The sequence below is a fragment of the Barbus barbus genome (genome assembly GCF_936440315.1).
Source record: "Barbus barbus genome assembly, chromosome: 30".
NCBI lineage: Eukaryota > Metazoa > Chordata > Actinopteri > Cypriniformes > Cyprinidae > Barbus > Barbus barbus.
This window is the reverse complement of record NC_136758.1, coordinates 9,561,379-9,584,916: the sequence shown is the minus strand read 5'-3', so window position 1 is coordinate 9,584,916 and position 23,538 is coordinate 9,561,379. Positions and strand designations below refer to the sequence as shown.

The 23,538-nt window shown below is 38.7% G+C and overlaps 1 protein-coding gene across 1 annotated transcript; it reads left to right on the top strand.

Annotated features, from left to right (window-relative positions):
- The first annotated feature begins 1,382 nt into the window (after positions 1-1,382).
- On the top strand, positions 1,383-23,000 carry LOC306850652 (bifunctional glutamate/proline--tRNA ligase-like). The gene is made up of 34 exons (XM_079386397.1): positions 1,383-1,541; positions 3,222-3,306; positions 3,385-3,484; positions 3,573-3,729; positions 6,202-6,335; positions 6,527-6,627; positions 6,749-6,875; positions 7,096-7,288; positions 7,373-7,544; positions 7,631-7,864; positions 7,958-8,042; positions 8,436-8,495; positions 11,396-11,506; positions 11,623-11,759; positions 13,192-13,399; positions 14,028-14,140; positions 14,243-14,360; positions 14,454-14,843; positions 15,602-15,814; positions 16,011-16,247; positions 16,328-16,579; positions 16,659-16,939; positions 17,229-17,280; positions 17,378-17,587; positions 17,869-17,941; positions 18,033-18,112; positions 18,197-18,298; positions 18,411-18,566; positions 21,354-21,551; positions 21,633-21,806; positions 21,888-22,048; positions 22,141-22,219; positions 22,305-22,369; positions 22,547-23,000. The coding sequence occupies exons 1-34, from the start codon at positions 1,499-1,501 to the stop codon at positions 22,695-22,697; spliced, it is 5,052 nt and encodes a 1,683-aa protein (XP_079242523.1). The 5' UTR covers positions 1,383-1,498; the 3' UTR covers positions 22,698-23,000.
- The last annotated feature ends 538 nt before the right edge of the window (positions 23,001-23,538 follow it).

The following is a 23,538-nucleotide window of genomic DNA, read 5'->3' as shown; positions in this document are numbered from 1 at the left end:
CACTCCCCCCACCTACAATCCCTGCCGGCCCAAGACTCGAACCCGCAACCTTTGGATTACGAGCCCGACTCTCTAACCATTAGGCCACGACTTCCCACGATCAAAACTTTGCTGAAAAAAAAGTGATAGTCACAGTGATAGTTCCTACTTTTTTAGCCATTTAGAATAATTCTAAAAATATAGGTCAGCTAGTATATAAATAACTTTTATACGGACTTTTATTATTTTTTATTTTATTTACTTATTTATATAACATTTATATTTCTATTGTCAGTAATATTTCAAGATTTACTGGACTGCAGCAAAAAATGCTAAATTGTAGCTATGTATCAAATATGATACAATGTTCATTTGATCTCTCAATCATCAATATACTGCATTGCATTATATATATATTATATATATATTTTGCCCCCAACAATTACAACTACAGAACTTTGATCATAAAATTATCATATATCATCATCATATCATTGGAAGACAAAGAGTGGCATATTTATATTTTATGTAAGTAGTCTTCTATACTATATCATTGATTTACATTGCATTGTATCAGAATAACGTATTAAACCATTCCATAAAAAAGAAGAAGAAGAAGATGAAAAAAAAGATTTTTTGGGTTATTATTTCATATACCAGGCTTTGCCACACACACACACACACACACACACACACACACACAGCTATATTTAATTTTACTTATAATTTCTAACACTAGAATAAAAGCAATCAAACATCTGGCTTCAGTATGCAAAGTGAAAGTGAAATCAAATTATTTGTGTGTGGCTGACAGTGTCTTGAACTCTACAAAAGTGTAGCTAATTGTCAGTAGAATAAATTTATCAAGATTTACAGTAAAATATTAAATTTTTTCCCAAAACTTCTTTACATAAACACACACATATATATATATATATATATATATATATATATATATATATATACTTTCAGTTTATTGACACCTTAAATAAACTCGATCGATGCGTTTTGAAGGCTTATAGCGCCTCCTTTAGGAAGCATATTGATTTACATGCTTCTTTTGCTGAATTCCATGCAGGGGAATTCTCATAATTGCACATTTGTATATCTAACAATTGTGACCATTCCTATCATATTTAAGATTTGATTTTTGTTTTATTTAATAGACTGTAAAAAATGTATTACAAACATGTATTACAAAAAGGACACTGCCTATTTCCCATGTAATAAAAGCGAAAGGCGCCTGGAAAGTTTTACAGAACGTTACCCTATAATTTTAACATTGCACCTTATTATTTTTCTACATTATGACAGCCAGTTTCAGAAGAAGTGGGCACACAATAAACACAGCAGCGTTGGAAAATGTCCGGAACCATAGTTCCAGAGTTCAGTGTTTCCGGCTCATTCTAGCGCTGCTCTCTCTCACAGCAGGAGGCGCTGAGCACTGAGCAGCTTTGTGGCTTGTAGTTTAGTGCTGGAAGTGTGACAGGGCCATTCCGAGCAGACCAGGAGGAACGACATGGCACTAAACTTGACTATCAACAGCAGCAACCCACCTCTAGGTAAGTACACTTGCGATGTGTTTAATATACTCTAAACTACAATGCATGTTGCAGCTGAGCTCGATGGACTGACATGCAGAATATCCTCGTGCCATCGTGGCACATCTAAAATGATCTGTCTTCCTTTCCCACCGTTTCATTGACTTCAAATGCTTCAATTGTTAATATATTAAAAACAAGAACAATGACAGTAGTAGTGGTTTGGTACTGCTTTGGTAAAAGTGCATCAGAAGTATAACTTGTGCGTGTTTTCCTGATTATGGCGGAGTTTTAAAGGTTAGCAGACACATACAGGGAACAACGAAGAATTTGTTTGAGCTTCTTTGATTTATGTTGTGCTTAAGATACAAAAATGCCAATAAAGCTGCTGAATGACATTAATTGTTGGCCAGATGAATTGAAGTGCGCCATCCAGTGCTGGGGAAGCATGTCACTGGCTGATGAAAGATCTGAGTCTGTTTACCCCACACCTGTCTTTGAGCTGCAGGATTTATTTGTTTGCATATGTGTGTAATCATTATTATGGACTCATATGATGAAGTAAAATCCGAAATGAAGTGGCCTTGCAGCAAACCGAAATCAAAATGGTTGTGACTGGTTTTATGCTCTAATCGAGTGTCTCAGAAATTTAAGTGTCATACCTGTTTTTCATCATAAATGAAATTCTGAGAACTTGCATTTATGCATAAAGCAGAAAATGGCCATTCATGTAAAAGCTGTATGGAGCTTTCTCATTACGCGCAATTTAAATAAATCTATATTAGTAAATTCTGTAAACGGTGCTTATTGATATTAATGCAATGATTAGGCTATTGATCATGCTTATTGATATTATTAATTTAAGTGTTAATGTGATATTATTACTTCATTTTAATGTTGTTGATACAGATAATTTAAGATGCTGAGTATGGGCACTTAATGCCAGATATATTGTATTTAATCATATCAAATTCAAAATAAACATTTAACAAAGCCTTAAATAAGTGGAATGTGCATTAAAAAACATTAATATGATTAAATTCTGAAGGAAAAATTTAATAATTTTAAAAGCCTAGAAAATCTCATGATTGACTGTTTTGACAAGTGCAAAAATATGCATAGGCCTATATATTTTATAATTTGACTTTTATACATTTAGCTGACTAAAAATAAAATAAATGTTCATAAAGGTTTCTTCAGAGACACTGAACTAGATAAACCTCATAAAAGGTTTGCAAAGTAAATAATAAGAATAGAATCATCTAGATTGACCAGTTTGAGCAGATTGTTTTTGTTTTGATGCCATCTCATAGTGTGACCTTATAATAGAAGCACATCTGTTTTTGTTTCATTTTAGGTTGGGCTCTTTAGTTTTGTTTGCTTGCCCTCGCCCCAAGTTCACTAATTCATTTATTATTGTGGCAGTTGGTTACTCCAGTTTAAGGAGTATTTGTTGGCATGCATTTTATTTATCCAATGCATTTGGCAAAGTTGTACACAAAACAGAGTATTTGAAGGTTATTTTTGCAGTAGTAAATTTTGTATGTATGTGCAGTATACTATTAAGGGTTTTGGAAATAAATGGCCAAATGCAGGAACATGTAATTTTCATTTTAGAGTTGTTTGCATGACTTTGCATACAGCAGGTACAGTATTAGATTTGCATCAACATTTATCTGTAATTCACCTCTCTGCCTGTAGGGGCGTTGTTGACTGCTGAACATGTGAAGGGCAGTGTCAATCTCTCTGTGGAGGAGGGCAAGGACACCATGCTCCATGTCTCTGAGTAGGTATATGGCCTTGTATAGATATTTATATGCGTTCTGTCTTATTTCCCATTGCTGCTATTCTGTCTCTCTTTCAGTCAGGTGCAGTTCAGTGACGTCAACTCCATCACACGTTATCTTGCACGAGTGGCTCCGGCGTTGGGACTCTATGGTTCTAACATGATGGAGCAAACTGAGGTTAGATTTGGGAATCATTTACTGTGTTTTCACTATCGCTCTATAACAAATTACAAATATTTAATTGGTTTATGTTGACGACTTGCAGGTTGATCACTGGCTGGAGTTCAGTGCCCGTCGTCTCTGTGCTCAGTCAGATCTCTCTTCTGCTCTGGGGGATCTGGATAAAGCTCTGGCACTGAGAACCTTCCTGGTGGGCCGCAGTGTGACCCTGGCTGACCTCTGCATCTGGGCTGCTCTCAAAGGTCAGTCATTTGGGTTTAAGATAAATTAGAAGAAGTTTTATACATGAATAGGGCTGAGCGATACATCGATTTTATCGATTAACTCGAATGTGTAGTTTACGTCGATTTGTTTGAATGAAAATTGGTTTTCTTTTTAACATCCACCGACGCTCCCCTCTGAGCTCCAGTAGTTCCGAATGAGCTCAGCCCGCGCGTTTGCCATATAGGGTTTGGCCGATAGACGATGCCGTCGTCCATCGTCGATGGCTGATAGACATCATGATGTTAAAGGCTTAACTTTACTTCGTTTTTGTATGCGAACACGCAGCCTTTCAAAGTATAGTTACTCCATTTGAAGTTGTACGCGAACGCGAAAGCTTCAACCATGTTCAGTGCTCCATTTTTCCCCGCTAAGTCATGACTGATAACAAATATTTTTTAACTTTTTTAAACCAAAGCTGAGCTGTCACATACCCTCTCGCTCACAAGCGCTTGTCAATGTGAGCGTCTGTTGTCTCAGCTATTTTGATGTCCGTCTCTTTTCAACTGTGAAACAACGGCCATGAACATGTGGAAAAACTGATTACTGTTAAATAACTTCAGTTCGCATGTGCGTCCCTACGCTCGTGATCCCATTTGCAACTGAAAACTACTGCGTGCGACTATGAAAAAATATTTAGGAGCACCAGTGCGACTGACCCGATCAGCATATTTGTGTTTGTGCTGAGGGAGCTTTAACTGTATCTAACCTACTTGCGTGTTTTTGCAGCGTTGAGTAATGTATCACATAACCAAAGAAGTGTAGACAGTGCACAATGCATCTCTTATTTACACATGAAACACACAAAATGCCATACTATCATACTACTCTTACTATTTCTGCAGCATCCAGTATGTATGCTGCTCATAGTATGCACATTTGCTGTATGCATGAAATACCCGGATGACCTACTATATTTGCCAGAATCTGCTAAATAAAACTCAAGTATATTAAAATCAGTACAGAAGCTGTGTTCTGAATGGCATACTATCATACAACTCCTACTATACTGCAGTATGCTGTGAATACTGTGAATAGTATGTGGATTTTCTGTATTCATGGAATGCCCGGATTACGTGCTACATTTGCTGAAATTTGATGTATGCATCTGAAGACGCTGCGTGGGGTACTGTTTCCCAGAATGCAATGCGCTCCATGTGACCTTTCATCTTCAAATGCGTGAGTGAACTGGAGGCGGGGAATAATAATTATAAATGTTACACTTGTATATGCACGTTTATACATATACATGTAATCTACAAACTATCGCTGTGCATTTAAAAACAATATCATTTGTAGGACATAAATTGTATTTTAATCTCTTCGGCACTTTTCCGATCAAGTCAAATGACGTCACCTTTATCTCTATAGCGCTTTATACATTGTTTCAAAGATAGTACATAATAATATTAATACTGCAGTAATATAATATATAAATAAATTATATATATAACTAGAATTAATATTTCAATTAAGCAAACAGGATTAAATTCTGATGCAAACAGCTCTAAAAAGAAATGGAGTGTATTTACTCTAAGGACAAATAGACCAATTTGTTGTCCGAGGCTATTTCCATTAACTCCGCCCACCAATGCCTGGCTGTGATGAACAGCTCTGCAGAAGACACGTGTATTTCTGTAGAATCAGTGGCGGAGAGAGTAACAGATACGAGCTGCTGTTGATCCGAGTTCGATTTCGGCTTTTGTCAAACTCGTGCAACCCCTTTTCCCATCACATACCAGATCAGAAAGGCATTTATTTTCAATAAAAAATTAAGTAAATATTTGAAAAGTGGAGATTAAACACCTCATTAATAATACAGTGTGCTTAGCTGTTAGTAGGTTTTTGTCCCAATAAAGTGGTGTTAATCAAATAAAATGTATGATAATTTACACTAAAATGCTGTTGTTTAATATGTTATTGCATACTGTTTTATAATGTACTACAGTATAAATATCTGCCACCTAACTACTATTTACACACCTGTTGCTAAAGAAAATGCTGCTATTTTATTGTAAACATAATTATCATTATTTGCACTTAGTGTAATTAGATTATATCACTTTTCCCACTTAGTGTAACTGCCAAAAATATTGTTCAGTTAAAGACAGCTCATTCAGTTCAGTCCATAGCCTATGTAAAGTTATTCAATTATGAAAGGAGTTCAATTGGCCAACATTGTTTACTAGTATGACGCCTTAATAACAAGCCTTTGAAAAAAGCTTAGCACATTTGTTTGTAAGGTAACAACCTTCACAGCTGTGCTGAATTAATGTTTGTGTTTGTCATGTGACAATTAAGCATACTACTCTGAAACATTTGTTGCTTATTGTATACTGTTTCACATACTATTCTTTACAAAATAGTAGGCAGTATACACTGTGTACTGGGCAGTATCGCCCAGCCCTATACATGAACAGTTCTCAAAAGCCAATTTGGTGCTTCATCCACAGGAAATGGTGAGTCACAGGCCAAGCCAAACTCCTACCCTCATCTGTGCCGCTGGTTTTCGTTCCTGAGCTCTCAGGTGCCATTCAGTTCAGTGGGCAGTAAATGGGCCAGCAAGATCTCTGCCATAAGAGCCACTGTGAGTATATTACCCACTGTAAATACAGTTGGCTTTCTGACAGGCTATTGCAGTTTTATGTGTTCTGTTGGGGGGAAAAAGTTTGACATTTATTTTTACAGTTAAAATTAAAGTCAACCTGGCAAAATGTTGAACATTGAACATACCTTATGTTAATGAAATTCTTAGTTAGTCCCAAACTATGTTTTTAGCCTGTGGAGAAGGAAAAAAAGCAGGATTTGGGAAAGTTTGTGGAGCTCCCTGGTGCTGAGATGGGAAAAGTAGTGGTGCGTTTCCCTCCTGAGGCTAGTGGGTAAGTAGTGTTTTCTATACAATGAAGGTCAGTCCCAAAATACATAGCCTCTTGTTTTCACCAAGACTGCATTTATTTGATCCAGAATGAATTTAAAGAATTTATCTTTACAACTCCTCAGATACCTGCACATCGGTCATGCCAAGGCAGCTCTACTCAACCAGCACTACCAGCTCAATTTCAAGGGCAAGCTCATCATGCGCTTTGATGATACCAACCCTGAGAAGGAGAAAGAGGACTTTGAGAAGGTATGATATTTTGCCCCCTTTCATACAGAATTGTGGTCTTTGTCCTATAAGTGACCCATTACCTCCAAAAAAACAAAAGCTAGAGGTTTCCTTTCACTAATTGTGACTGAAAACCATATTTGAACCAGCATTTCTGGGATGAGCACCAAGCCTCTATACATGTCTACAACATGCACAGTATCCAAATATCCTTTGGCTAAGCTAACACCTTTTGCTACAGGTTATCTTGGAGGATGTGGCCATGCTGCAGATCAAACCAGACCAGTTCACCTACACAAGCGATCACTTTCCCACCATCCTGCGCATGGGAGAGAAACTTCTACAGGAGGGCAATGCCTACATAGATGACACTCCTCCAGATGTCATGAAACAAGAAAGAGAGCAAAGGGCTGAGTCTCGCAACCGCAACAACTGTGAGCATCACCAGTACTGATCTTATTATTTGTCTTCATCACAGGAAATGTGATTTGTACTGAACATGTTGTCCATCTCAACAGCTGTGGAGAAGAACCTGCAGATGTGGGAGGAGATGAAGAAAGGCACAGAGTTTGGCCAGACCTGCTGCATGAGAGCAAAGATCGACATGAATTCCAACAACGGCTGCTTGCGCGACCCCACACTCTTCCGCTGCAAGAACGCTCCTCATCCTCGCACCGGCAGCACTTACAAGTGAGTAAACTTCACACATGTGGCATGCTACTGAGTGTTGCCAATGATGGCTGATGTTCCTCTTCTTTTTCACGTCCTCCATCCAGAGTGTATCCCACATACGATTTTGCGTGCCCCATTGTGGACAGTGTTGAGGGGGTGACGCATGCCTTGCGTACCACTGAGTACCACGACAGAGACGAGCAGTTCTACTGGGTAATAAATGCCCTTGGTTTGCGTAAACCGTACATCTGGGAGTACGCCCGACTCAATCTTAACAACACTGTGCTCTCCAAGAGGAAGCTCACTTGGTTTGTCGACCAGGGCTATGTGGATGGCTGGTTTGTTTCACACTCGCTGTCTTGACTTTATAGAAAAGAGCTTTTTTGGATTACATGATTAACCTTCTCTTTCCTTATCTTTCCTTCCTGCAGGGATGACCCTCGTTTCCCAACAGTCAGAGGTGTGCTACGTAGAGGAATGACTGTCGAGGGACTCAAACAATTTATTGCTGCTCAGGTATGAGTTTTTCTCACATTTTTAAAATGACTTTTGGGACAGAATTAAAAATCCTTATGCAACAAGGTTGTGTTGCATGCTGATTTTACCATAGCAAGGGCTGTTCTTTGGCATGGCTCTCGTGAATCCACTGTAAATCACACATTTTATAAACAGTACTGACAGAAATTTTATGTCACCATAAACCATTGTTTAACCATTTTAATTAATGAATTATTATATTAAAATAATGCAAAATTTCTGCTGTGTAACTTAGTTAATATAGATATATATGTGTATGTATGTTTATGTTTCATCCACATGGGCAGTCTTTACACTTCAGGATTGTTAATTTAATCAAACTCAAGTTTGATTCACATTCTTTTTTGTTTTCTGCCCATTCCTCTGTCACAGGGAGGCTCGAGATCTGTAGTCAATATGGAGTGGGACAAGATCTGGGCATTCAACAAAAAGGTAAATATTAAAACCTTGCCAGTGTTCATCGTGGCTGCACCTGATCTCCAGGTGGTCCTTGTCATCCCATTCATTCACTAGTTTAAAAACCTTCAACTGAACAGCTGGCTAACATCTCTGCACTTTCCCAGTGATATTCTGTCAAGCAAAACTTTATTTTGAAGTTCAAGACTTTAGCCTCTAAGCTCACCAGCCTCTCAGTGCGTTCACCTTTAGTGCGCTATTCAGTCTGGCCTTTCATTTGCACGTCTTTTTCTCTCCCACTTTTCTCATTCTCTGTGACTAACTTACCTAATTGCACTTGCATTTAATAGTTTTTTTTAAAGTCCGAAAAAATTTATACTGTTTTCTTAAAATTAATTTAATTTAACAGGTGTTTCGTGTTTATTCAAGTCATATAACCATCATTTTTCAAAAGCCGCACTCGTGTTTGTAGTTCTGCATCTGACACGGATCATCTGCGCTTCATTTCTTGCGTCAAGCATGTCCAGAGCTCTTTAACACCCTGCTCATTACCGCAAGCTTCAGCCTTCTCTTAGTTTCTTGCTTCGGCACCATTAATTTTCTCATCCTTTTCTTTAATTAAAGAGTTCTAGAGAAAATAATACTGCCATCATTTACATACATTTTCATTTTTGGGTGAGTGATTCATTTTAAGGGATTTTTCACCTAAAAATGAAAATGCGATAGTGTCATTCCAAACCCAACGCCAATACTTTTTCTTTTTCAAAACACAGAAGTTGTTTTTAATAAAACATGAGAAATTTCTTCCCCTCCAATGAAAGCCCGTTCCACTTTTGTTTAAAAAGTTCATGACGATATTGTAAAAATAATCCATATGAATCAAGTGGTTTAATCGAGACACAATCACTTTGTCATAAATAGGTTTATTTTTATTCACATAGACATTGGTCAACAATGTGCAAGTTTTTCATGTTTTTTTACTGGTGCTGTTAAATGATTAATCGCATCCAAAATAAGCGTTTTTTACATAATATGTGTGTACTGTGTATATGTATTATATATGAAGACACACACACAGCATATATTTTGAAAATATTTACATTAATATTAAGTATTTGTGTATATATTCATATGTTATATCATATATAAATATATTTAATATGTAAACGTAACACATACAAAATGTATTTTTTATATATGCATACTAAATATTCACAGCACAAACACACACATTATGTAAACAGAAACTTATTTTGGATGCAATTAATCACGATTAATTATTTGACGGCACTATTTTTTACTTGTCCCACAAGTACGGTACAACTTGCGTTGACCATATTTGATGATCTGTATATATGCGTGTTGATCAGTGTTCATCTGTGAATAAAAGCCTAATTTGGATATTTTCATCATATGAGTTTATCGTGTCTCTTCAGGAAACTTGGATTAAATTGCTCATTCATATTGATTTCTTCAACAACATATTTATGTAGTTTTTGAAGCTTGAAAGTTGTGGTGGAATGGACTCCAGTGGAGGTTCAGGAATGAGGTTTCATTATTTTAAAAATGAACAAAAATTTTGCGGGTTTGTAATGACATGAGGGTTAGTAAATGATAACTGTTCTTATTTTTGGTTGAACTATCCATTTAGCACCATCAACCCTTGGAACTAATTTTTCTAAGAGCAGGAATGTTGTTGTTTTTGTTCAGAGACATTATAGCCATTGGTTTAAGTTTCCTCTAATAGAGTTGCCTTATGATCAAAGTGGCCTGATTTAGATGATTGCGTTATCACATTGAAACACTTCGCGTTCTGTCTGTTTCTGAGCTCTGTGTCCCCTGCTCTACATTAAAGTGCATCTCACTCTTCTGTTTACAAGCTGCCAGTTAGCTGTAAAAAGGTACTCCTACTCCTCTTCCTCTTGTTCCTCTTCCTTACGTTTCCCTTTCCCCCTGCATTGTCTGTTCCTCGTTTCCCTCTAACTTTCTGTTCCCTGATCTATGGCTTTCACAAAAGCCTAGATTATTCGTCTGGCAGAATATTTATTCTGGCATGGATCCTTAACTCAAAAAATGAAAAATCTGATCATTTAGTCATTCTAAACCGTACAAATTTCTTTATTCTGTGGAACACAAATATTTGGCTGTTTCCTGGCTGCTGTCTTAACATAAAACAAGTTTGACCTTACAGAAAAAAGCACACTCACTAGTGCGGTAGGTCTGTCTGCACTGAGGATCATAATTCGTTGAATAAAGACCAGGTTTCAGGTTAATTTTACATACAGTACATACTGTGAATATGACATGGCATAGCTTGAAATCCAGGATTTCAAGTTTGTCGCTCATGCGTGTCGTGTTGGACAGCCTGGTCTGTAATCAAGCACCGTGAAATCATTTATGACACACGTTTCTTGTTTTTTCCCTTCTGACTTCCTCACATATGCAGCTTGTGTTTGTGCTATTGCTCATTTCCTCCCCTCATACAGCTTCTGGCAGATTCTGTAGAAAGTGAAAATACATTTAGAACAATTCATGTTGTTCAGTCAAACTTAATTTAGCTTAAGCACTCCCCGGTCTATGTCTCAAACCTTTTGCTTTTGATTTCTCTCTGAAACCCTGGTAATGGTGGTTAACTCCCTCATGTCCCAGTTAGAGAAAATAAATAAATACTCTGTTGATGTTGTAAAGCTACCGAAATAAAGGCTGCAAGCAATTATGGGCATCAATTATGCGCCTCTATGGCTGTAACAGTCTGTTCTGTGCAATGTTTGGCTTCCCCTGCGCATCATTTCACTCTTCTCTACCTGTCCTCACTCATCCGGTTTCATCTGTCGATCCATACAGAGCAGCGTGAGAGCAAAGAAGCTTTGGTTCTTTTATGTGGGCTCTTATCTAAAGAATTATTTTCTCCCCTCTCTCTCGCCATCCCTGTATAGGTCATTGACCCAATAGCCCCAAGATACACTGCCCTACTAGGCTCACAGGTCGTTCCAGTCTGCATTTCTGAGGCCAAGGGGGAGATGAAAGAGGTTGCCAAACATCCCAAGGTAATAAAAACAGCAATTACATACATCTAAGGAACTTGTCTGTGCTATAAAACATATTTTTAGTAACTGTCACAGTCATTGAGAGATATATTACGTGAGTCACATCCAATCTGCAGAATGCAGATGTGGGAATGAAGCCAGTGTGGTATGGGCCAAAGGTCTTTATTGAGGGTGCGGACGCAGAAACTTTCAAAGAGGGTGAGACCGTCACCTTCATCAACTGGGGAAACATCATCATCACCAAAATTCACAGGTAATACTCACAAAAAATGTTTACAGCAGACAAGCATAGAATTAAATTAATGAATTAATTAAGGTGAATTAAGATTTTTCTAATCAGAATTGTGAGATATAATCTCGGAATTGCAAGAATAAAGTCAGAATTTTTAGAGCATGGTGCTAGCAACGCCAAGGTCATGGGTTCGATTCCCAGGGAAAGCAAGAGCTGATAAAATTAAAACTGTAACGTGAATGCAATGTAAGTCGCTTTCGTCTGCTAAATGCGTAAATGTAAATGAAAACTGTGATTTTTTTCTGGCACCAGATAGGCTCCGCCCACAAAAAAAACCTCATCACTGTTTGCAAACAGCAAATTGGTCTATAGCTCTTGCGGTCCTCTGATGACACACACCGATCAGAGGAAGCATCAAGTTGGCACGCTACAGTGTTGACAAGTCTGCAGTTTGCCTCCAAAAACATGATATTTAGCCTCTGAAAATGTGAATCTTACCAGGGTCTTTTTCTCCCTGGAATGCAATTGTTACCAGAGGACCTCCCTCGAAATGCAATTGGGCTAGTTTTGAGTAGCAATTGGGCGGGTTGTGTTATGAAAACCTGGCACGCTACACACGGAAATGTTTGAAAGCATATATATGAACGTACTTCAAAACGGCACATGGAAATTACTCAAGCAGTAACAGTGTTACGGTTCATTTCATTACTGAAGACTTCGACCGATAATATAGGCTATATAATAAGGTTTATATATATATATATATATATATATATATATATATATATATATATATATATATATATATATATATATTTTATATTTCTTATTTATTTAAAGCCTAAAGTTTACAGACAGTGTTTAAAAAGTGCAATCCACATGTTTACATATGTTTATTACAGTGACTTTGAATTACCTTAATACTGAGTGTGGTAAAGCAACAGATTTGTTTTTATATTTCTGCAATCTACTTTAATTTGTGTGATTCGTTACTGACTTTCATATTAATGTTTACACCAAGCTTATTTGTCAGTGCTGTATGTTGTCATAATTATTACATGTTTACAAGGCTGGAAGTTCAATAAATCAGTCAATATAGTACTGTGATTGTAGTTGTTAAATATAAATGTCATTCATATCAATTCATGCATCACCTAATTTCATCGTAACATATAGGCCTGGCCTACAGAAAAGAACATTTATATTTAATCTATCTAATATTGTGTTGGTCATACTATACAGTGATTTATTGCTTGTCTTTGAGTAATACAGAACATAAAGAGCTTTAAAATTAATTGCATATTAAATCGCAATCGCAATATTGGTTAAAAACAAAAATCGCAATTTTTCCAAAATCGTTCAGCCCTAATTTTAGCTCAGCTTTATTGTCATTGCTGCATAAAAAAAATACTGATCCCAAACTTTTGAATGAATTTTGTCTTGATGTCTGCAGGGATCCCAGTGGAGCAATCACATCACTAGATGGTCATCTGAACCTGGAGAACACGGATTATAAGAAGACCACTAAGATCACATGGCTCGCTGAGTCTAGTCGTGCTCCATTTGTGCCCACTGTCTGCGTAAACTACCAGCACCTCATTACCAAACCGGTTTTGGGCAAGGATGATGATTTCAAGGCTTACATCAACAAGAACAGCAAGGTGTGGTACTCAAGTCTGTTGAGGTGTTGTCTGTGTTTCTGTGGTAACTGATTTTTAGTGGTGTGAACATAAAAAAAAAAAAAAAATCACGTTCTGGGCTCCTTTTGTGCAAAATAAATCCGTAATACATAAATGGCTTTTTGCAGGGTGATGAATAGATAGAATTATATGACCCTAACTGTATGTTCATCATAATTACACACTTGATTTGCATAACATTTATGAATGGCACAACATTACACAAGTGCAAAATAAAATTCCATTCAGAAGTCTCTTATGCTCACCAAGGCTACATTTATTTGGCCAAATATACAGTAGAAAACAAAAAATATATATATATTTTTTTAATAGCCGTTTTCTCTTTTAATATATTTTAATTTATTACTCCAGACTTTAGTGTCACATGATCCTTCAGAAACCATTCTGATATGCTGATTTGGTGCTCAAGATCATTTATTATTAGAATCAATGTTAAAAACAGCTTGATATTTTTGTGGAAACCATAATATATTTCTAGGATTCTTTGAGTAGAAGAACAATGAAAAACGAAGAAAGTATTAATTTCTTAACATTTGTGCATATATTGTTTTAATGTTGATGTGTATTAAAGTGAATACTTTGTTTCCAGATAGAGGAGAAGATGTTAGGAGACCCTTGCCTGAAGGACTTGAAGAAAGGTGACATCATACAGCTGCAGAGACGGGGTTTCTATATCTGTGATCAGCCTTATGAGCCAATCAGGTTACAACACCTCTAATCCGTTCAACACACAGTCTTATGAATAATAAATTGTTTTAACAGTCTGGTTTTGTGCTCAGTTTATAATCTGACGTCTTTGTTTAGCCCTCACAGCTGCAAGGAGAGTCCCTGTGTCCTGCTCTACATCCCAGACGGACACACAAAAGAGATGCCCACTGCTGGCTCCAAGGACAAGAGCAAGAGCCAGACAGCTGCTAAACCTGTGAGCACAAAATTGGATCATCTATTCGTTTTTTTAATTACTTTTTCAAATGTTGAAGAAACTGATCACTCTATTCATATGTACTCTGTTCAGGTGAAGGCAGAGTCTGTTCCTTTGAGCAAAGTCAAACAGGCTCCTGACTCCAGCCCGGCGCCGGCCACGCCAGGAGACTCTTCCGCCCTATTCTCCAGCATTACAGCTCAGGGAGACCAGGTCAGGCAGCTCAAGACAGACAAGGCTCCTAAAGAACAAGTGGACGCTGCTGTAAAGCAGCTCTTGGCTTTGAAATCTGAGTTTAAACAACTGACTGGACAGGAGTACAAACCTGGCATAGCTCCACCTACTTCTGCCCCAGCACCGAAGAACTCCGCCCCCACCCCTGCAGCAGGAAGTCCAAGCCCTGCCTCCACCGGTTGTCCATTCACTCGTGTTGCTGAGCAGGGAGAGGTGGTCAGAAAACTGAAGGCTGAAAAAGCACCCAAGGTCTGTTTCCCTCGCCCGTTGAAAGCTGTCTAGCTAGACGGCATTTTCTAGCCACACTTCTTCATTCTAAGCATTTTCAGTTGCTTATAAGGGTCTGCTTCATTGGGATGCTGTCTTAAGGTGTGGATACATTCTCAAAATTATGCAGGCAAAAAAAGGGTATTGTTAAATAGCCTAAAGTGATAGTTACAGCCCTAAAGTTGTTCCGATTCTGTATCGGTTTCTTTCTTCTTTAGAACACAAAATATTTTGAAGAATGTTGGTAACCAAATAGTTGTTGGCCCTCACTGACTTCCATAGATTGGAAAAAAAACATACTATGGAAGTCAGTGGGGACCAGCAATTGTTTGGTTACCAACATTTTGAAATATCAGGTTTGGAACGACAGAATTTTATTTTTGGGTGAGCTGTCAGCATCTTCTTTGAAAGTCACTTCTATGTGACACTACAAAGCAAGCTGCTTTCTCTTCATCAGGAATTTTTGTGACAAACTTGAACACAAGTGAAATCTTTGTGGGGAACTTTTTCGCCTTCACACAAAACTTTTGATTTCCTATTGAAGTGATGGATTTTGCAAAGCAGTGGTAAATGTGCCTGCACCTTTAAAAGGTATAAGTAGTATATAGCAGGGCATCATGACATCAGATATAATGTATGTCTGTTAGTAGTTTAGACCTGCCTATAATTGTGGTAAATAGTGAAATTCTGTGTTTCTGCAGGATGGATGCTAAATTCTGAATGTCTTCCTCATTTTACAGGAGCAAGTAGATGCTGCAGTAAAACAGCTCTTGGCTCTCAAAGCTGAGTTTAAACGGCTCACTGGTCAAGACTACAAACCAGGCATGGCTCCTCCCACAGCATCTCCCCCACAATCCGCCCCTCCATCTGACTCCTCCCCTGCTGCCATATATGGACGTGTGTCCGATCAAGGGGAGCTGGTCAGAAAGCTGAAAGCAGAGAAAGCACCAAAAGTGAGACCATAGTTGCATTTCTTTTCTATTGACATAATATAACAATTCTTAAAATATATCTTAATATTCCATATGATGACTATTGATATTAATAAAGAAAAAGTTAGTAATAATAAAAAATATTTTGTTGTGGTGATTTCAGGAAACAGTGTGTTATTGTTTGTAAAACGGCATGATTTTTTTCTTTCCTCCCCAGGACCAGGTTGATGCAGCAATAAAGCAGTTTTTGGCCCTGAGGACCGAATATAAGCAGGTGACAGGGCAGGAATACAAACCCGGAGTTCCCCCCGCTGGTGCTGCTCCATCAGCTCAGCCTGCCGCCACCACCCCTGCTGTGCCCGACTCCTCTGACAGCTCTCCTAAGGCTATTTACGATAGTGTCTCTCAACAAGGAGACCTTGTGAGGAAATTGAAAACAGAAAAGGCACCCAAGGTTTTGACTTATTTCAGTTTTTCTCTGAATTTCTTTGAGTTTAAAGCGACCGTATTCAACAATTACTCATATTTTTACAGGATCAGATAGATGCTGCAGTGAAGGAGTTGCTGAGACTTAAAGCCGAGTACAAGCAGCAAACCGGACAGGAATACAAACCAGGCGTGCCTCCATCCTCAGGCCCTGCCCCTGTACTATCCAGCCTTGCCCCATCCCAATCTAGCTCCTCCCAGCCTCAATCCAGCTCCTCCCCTCAGGCTCAAGCACTGTTTGCAGACATAGCCCAGCAGGGGGAGCAAGTGAGACGGCTTAAAGCAGAGAAAGCCCCCAAGGTTGGTTTGCATTTGTTTGCAAAATGTAATTATTAATGTGGCTTTATTTTTGTGCTCATGTGATTCTAATCTATTTTAGGAGCAAGTTGATAAAGCAGTGAAGACTCTGCTTGAACTGAAGGGTCAGTATAAAGCCCTCACTGGAGAGGAGTACAAGCCTGTGACCACTCCAGGAACCTCAGGGAACACGGGAGGAGAAGATAAGAGCCGTAAGGAGCGGGAGAACAAGTCTGAGAAGCAGGGAGGAGGAGGAGGAGGAGGAGGAGGACGTAAACAGCAGAAAGGAGGAGAGAAACCTCAACAAAGTCAAGACTCTGGAGCAGGAGCAGGAGACGGCCAGGGGCCAAAGAAACAGACACGGTGAAAGACAAAATCACAACACTGAGCTGTCAGATACCCTATATGTCGTTCCACAAGATGTTAATAACTATTTGAATGGAGACTTGAGAAAGTTTTGCAGTTGTTTTAGTACTGCCACAACTGGTTTCGTCCTCCAAGACTAAACCCTAAACACAGTCTGTTCTGTCTGAATGTCTTTTTCAGACTTTAAGCTGTGTTTATGAACACTTCACTGAAATGCATTAAGGGAATGTGGCATTTGCAAGCAGGAACGGTAAACTCATTTACTTACTTTGTTTCTCAAATGTAGGCTGGGACTAGAGGCAAAGAAAGAGGAAAATCTGGCTGATTGGTACTCACAGGTACACTTTGTACACATAATTTTGTAAACTGCAGGAGAACCGTTTTGTTTTTCAGCTTTTTGTTTTTTATTAAAATCATCGTTTTTGCTGTTTTCAGGTGATCACCAAGGCTGAGATGATCGAGTATTACGACGTCAGTGGCTGTTACGTGTTGAGGCCCTGGTCTTATGCTATCTGGGATGCCATCAAAGAATTCTTTGACCGGGAGATCAAGAAGCTGGGTGTGGAGAACTGCTACTTCCCCATGTTTGTCTCTCAGGCTGCCCTGGAGAAAGAGAAGACCCACATTGCAGATTTTGCTCCAGAGGTGAGGAGATGGAAATAAAGGAATGAAAGGATATGCACAACATTTAATACTTGTATATTCGTCATTAAAATTATTTAGCAAGGGTCCAATAAGTTGATTTAAAAAGGACAGCAAAGACATTTAAAATAGAAAAGTATCACATTTTCACAAAAAAAATAATCAGCACAACTGTTTTAAACATTGATGATAAAAATGATGTTTTATTTGAATACCAAATCAGGATATTAGAATGATGGAGTAATGATGCTGAAAATTCAGATTTTATCTGCAAATGTCTTTAGGTTGCTTGGGTGACCAGATCAGGAAAGACAGAGTTGGCGGAACCCGTTGCTGTGCGTCCCACTAGTGAGACAGGTGAGCGACTGCAGCTGTATCTTACATGGACTGGATTATCATCTTTTTATTATCTATTTAATCAATTCAATCCCTTTTTTCATTGATGCAGTCATGTATCCTGCCTATGCCAAGTGGGTTCAGTCACACAGAGACCTGCCAATCAAACTCAACCAGTGGTGCAACGTCGTGGTCAGTTTCAACCTCAGTCGTACACTTTGGCAAACAAATCTAAATTAAGGGCTGTGTCTTCATTCCGCTTTTTGCTTTTCTCAGCGTTGGGAGTTCAAACACCCCCAGCCCTTCCTGAGGACCAGAGAGTTCCTTTGGCAGGAGGGGCACACAGCGTTTGCCACCAAAGAGGAAGCCGTAGAGGAGGTAAGATGTGATCTATCACACCTCGCTCACAGCTTACTGTTTACATGCAGATCCAGAAGTAATTTGTACCATGTTTCTGACCCTCCTACTCTTTCATCTGTCATGTGTGCAGGTTCTGCAGATTCTGGACCTGTATGCTCGAGTGTACGAGGAGCTGATGGCCATTCCTGTGGTCAAGGGCAAGAAAACAGAGAAGGAGAAGTTTGCAGGAGGAGACTACACCACCACTGTGGAGGCTTACATCTCAGCAAGCGGCAGAGCTATTCAGGTTAGCCTTTAATTTGCAAAACCTCCAGATACTCCTAATTTACAATCTTTGTTTGGCCTGTTTAACTACTTTAAAGGGATAGTTCAGCCAAAAGTGAAAATTCTGTCACTAATTACTCACACTCATGTTGTTCCAAACCCATAAGGCCTTTGTTGTTCTTCGGAACACAAATTAATATTTTTTATGAAATCCGAGAGCTTTCTGACCCTGCATAGACAGCAACATTGACAAGTTCAAGGCCTAGAAACGCATTAAAGACATTGTTAAAATAGTCCATGTGACATCAGTGGCTCAACCATAATTTTATGAAGCTACGAGAATACTTTGTGTGCAAAGAAAACAAAAATAACGATTTTATTCAATGATGTTATTCTGCTCTTCCGTGTCAATCAGGAGTTAGTAGAATTTTTAATGACATTTATTTTTGGGTCAACTATACGTTTAAATATTTATTTAGCAAAAAAAGAATAAGAATAAAATAGAGTAGGGCTGGGAATTGCCATAAATCTGATATTATAATATTTGGCTGCCATTTCAATATGCATTTCAATATAATTTATTTTAATACAGTTGGGCAAAAAAGTATTTAGTCAGCCACCAATTGTGCAAGTTCTCCCACTTAAAAAGATGAGAGGCCTGTAATTTTCATCATAGGTACACTTCAACTACAGAATGGGGGGGAAGAATCCAAGAAATCACATTGTCTGATTTTTAAAGAATTTATTTGCAAATTATGGTGGAAAATAAGTATTTGGTCAATAACAAAAGTTCATCTCAGTACTTTGTTATATACCCTTTGTTGGCAATGACGGAGGTCAAACGCTTTCTGTAAGTCTTCACAAGGTTTTCACACACTGTTGCTGGTATTTTGGCCCATTCCTCCATGCAGATCTCCTCTAGAGCAGTGATGTTTTGGGGCTGTCGCTGGGCAACACGGACTTTCAACTCCCTCCAAAGATTTTCTATGGGGTTGAGATCTGGAGACTGGCTAGGCCACTCCAGGACCTTGAAATGTTTCTTACGAAGCCCTCCTTCGTTGCCCGGGCGGTGTGTTTAGGATCATTGTCATGCTGAAAGACCCAGCCACGTTTCATCTTCAATGCCCTTGCTGATGGAAGGAGGTTTTCACTCAAAATCTCACGATATATGGCCCCATTCATTCTTTCCTTTACACGGATCAGTCGTCCTTGTCCCTTTGCAGAAAAACAGCCCTAAAGCATGATGTTTCCACCCCCATGCTTCACAGTAGGTATGGTGTTCTTTGGATGCAACTCCGCATTCTTTCTCCTCCAAACACGACGAGTTGAGTTTTTACCAAAAAGTTCTATTTTGGTTTCATCTGACCATATGACATTCTCCAAATCCTCTTCTGGATCATCCAAATGCTCTCTAGCAAACTTCAGACGGGCCGGACATGTACTGGCTTAAGCAGGGGGACATGTCTGGCACTGCAGGATTTGAGTCCCTGGCAGCGTAGTGTGTTACTGATGGTAGCCTTTGTTACTTTGGTCCCAGCTCTCTGCAGGTCATTCACTAGGTCCCCCCGTGTGGTTCTGGGATTTTTGCTCACCGTTCTTGTGATCATTTTGACCCCACGGGGTGAGATCTTGCGTGGAGCCCCAGATCGAGGGAGATTATCAGTGGTCTTGTATGTCTTCCATTTTCTAATAATTGCTCCCTCAGTTGATTTCTTCACACCAAGCTGTTTGCCTATTGCAGATTCAGTCTTCCCAGCCTGGTGCAGGTCTACAATGTTTCTGGTGTCCTTCGACAGCTCTTTGGTCTTGGCCACAGTGGAGTTTGGAGTGTGACTGTTTGAGGTTGTGGATAGGTGTCTTTTATACTGATAACGAGTTCAAACAGGTGCCATTAATACAGGTAACGAGTGGAGGACAGAGGAGCCTCTTAAAGAAGAAGTTACAGGTATGTGAGAGCCAGAAATCTTGCTTGTTTGTAGGTGATCAAATACGTATTTTACCGAGGAATTTACCAATGAATTCATTAAAAATCCTACAATGTGATTTCCTGGAGTCTTTCCCCCCATTCTGTCTCTCATAGTTGAAGTGTACCTATGATGAAAATTACAGGCCTCTCTCATCTTTCTAAGTGGGAGAACTTGCACAATTGGTGGCTGACTAAATACTTTTTTGCCCAACTGTACATTTAATATTTTATGCATTTTGTCTATTGATGCCCTGAATGTAGATTTTTTCTTTTTTTAAACAACTTTAATTATTTAAGTGTTAATACAATAATATATAATAAATGTAAATAAATAATAAATTAAAATAAAATGTAAATAATAAAATTAAAAGTGATTTTAAATAAGTTTAAAATAATACACAGATTGTAATTGTAATTAATACAATTAATACTAATTTAAGTATTTTTCAAATTAGTTTTAAAAAATATAAATAGTAAATAAAGTAAAAACATTCTCACCCTTAAGACAAAACAGACTGTTTACCTTAGTTGTGCATCACTCAAGCATTTTGAATTTGTTTCGCAAAGGACAATATCCAGAGCATGTGTCTCGAGCCAGACTTCTTTCAACTGGATACGGCATCTTAAAAACACTTGAGGTGATACAAACGTAATGGTCAAAGTTGTCCATCTAACACGCATAGAAAAAGATCTCCGAGTTAGACATGCCTCTACTGCTGCAGAGAGATGGTTACATTTTATTGTATCAATCATTTTATGATTACCTTGTTAGCATTTAGCATTTATTGTCGCAGCATCAAAGTACTGCAGTAAGATCTGAAACTCTCTTCATCACTCTCGCAGGGTGCCACATCTCATCACCTGGGCCAGAACTTCTCCAGGATGTTTGAGATCGTCTTTGAGGACCCTAAGAGACCAGGTGAGAAACAGCTGGCCTACCAGAACTCCTGGGGCATCACCACACGAACTATCGGAGTCCTGACAATGGTTCATGGAGACAACATGGGCCTGGTGCTGCCACCCAGAGTAGCATGTCAACAGGTACGCAGGAGATCCGTCATTTCTTCTGCCTGTTTATAATGGATCATAGCGTTGTATTCAAACTTACACTGTGATTCGTAGGTCGTCATCATTCCTTGTGGCATCACAGCCACTCTCCCAGAAACAGAGAAAGAGCTTCTGTTGGCCCAATGCTCCAAATATCTTTCTAGACTACAGAAGGCCGACATCAGAGTCAAGGCAGACCTGCGTGATAATTACTCACCTGGCTGGAAGTTCAATCATTGGGAGCTGAAGGTATGGAGGTTCTCTATCGCTGCATAATCATAACAAAGAACACAAAGGCTTTATGTGTGACTTCCTGTTTTCTGAATGCAGGGTGTGCCCATAAGGTTGGAGGTTGGGCCAAAGGACTTAAAACAGGGTCAGTTTGTAGCAGTAAGAAGAGACACGGGAGAAAAGCTCACTGTGCCACAGGCTGATGCTGAGAAGAAAATCCTAAACCTTCTGGAAGAGATCCAGAACAACCTCTTTAAACGGTACAAATGCCTGCTGACCTGGTATCACCAAATTAGAGCTCTGTCAATTCCATCAGATGCAGAATGACTTATTATTTGTTAACTTGTCACAGGGCCTCTGATGATTTGCACAAACACATGGTTGTGGCTGATACAATGGAGCAATTCCAGAAAGATCTGGACCAGGGAAGAGTAAGTAAAAATGTGGATCCAGAGCGTTTTGGTCACTTTTCTCATCAAAACTAGAATTTTGCATTATTCATATAATTTCTCACAGATTGTGCAGATTCCCTTCTGTGGAGGCATTGAGTGTGAGGACTGGATTAAGAAGACAACAGCCAAGTAAGAGATCAGTCCATGCTTTTGGGTTGTTATTCCTTGATAACTAGTATTCTGATACCTGATTTTTGAAATATTTCAATTCCAAGGACCTCTAAATCCCTCAAGAATTACATTTTTCATGGGATTTTCTTGGGAGATGTGGTTACCATTTCTGTGTTTCCCTGTGTTTCTCCTCAGGGATCAAGACCTGGAGCCTGGTGCACCTTCAATGGGAGCCAAGAGTCTATGTATCCCTTTCGAGCCCTTGAAGGCCCTGCAGGCCGGTCAGATGTGCGTCAGCGGCAAAGAGCCTGCGCAGTTCTACACGCTGTTTGGTCGCAGTTACTGAAACAGATTTTCATCCCTAAAATAATAACTCATCTTCTCCCCTTCTTGTCAAATGCACTTGGAGAATAACTCTTAAGACCTCCCCTCTAACCACTCAACATACTGCTTTTTACTATATTTTAGAGGAGTTCCCTCTGTTTTTCTGGTCACGGGTTTACTAGCTGACAGGCAGAGAGAGTTTTAGGCTGAGATTAGATGTTCTATGCGGCCATACTAAACCTTTGCACATCTTTGTCCTAAATAAATGTCTTGACAATTGTAATGAACTAAACATTATCTGTAATAAAGGGATTCTTAATTTCTATCTTTTTTTTGTGCTTGTCATGACTGTTGTATCTGGTTTGTGTTCATGGGGATCAGAGATTGTGTTTTCTAAAATTATGTAACATACTCCACACACCAAGGTGGTGTACCAGATTTGTATTTCATATTGATTTTTTTTTTTTTTTTTAAGTTTTATATCTCAGTGTTTTTGGTCAAACAACTAATTCATCACCTTTTAAGGTATTTTTACAAGCATAAAGTTTATTTATAAAAAAAAATGCTGGGTGGTAGTAATGTTAAAAAAAGGATATGGGTATAAAAAAATATTAAATAAAGAGTTTGTAAAGCTCACAAACTTTTAAAGTCTTATAGCTTTCTTATTCAAAGATTCTCTAATATAAATATTGTCCATATACCGTCGTACTTCAGTAAGCATATCATAAAATTGATTTTTTTGTTAGTCATGCATTTATGAATGAGAAATTATTTATTCTTAATGATTCATTTTGTTATTGCGCGTTCAAGTCCCTGTGAATCTCGCGAGAGTTTCTCACTATGGTGACCGTCACGAGAGCGCG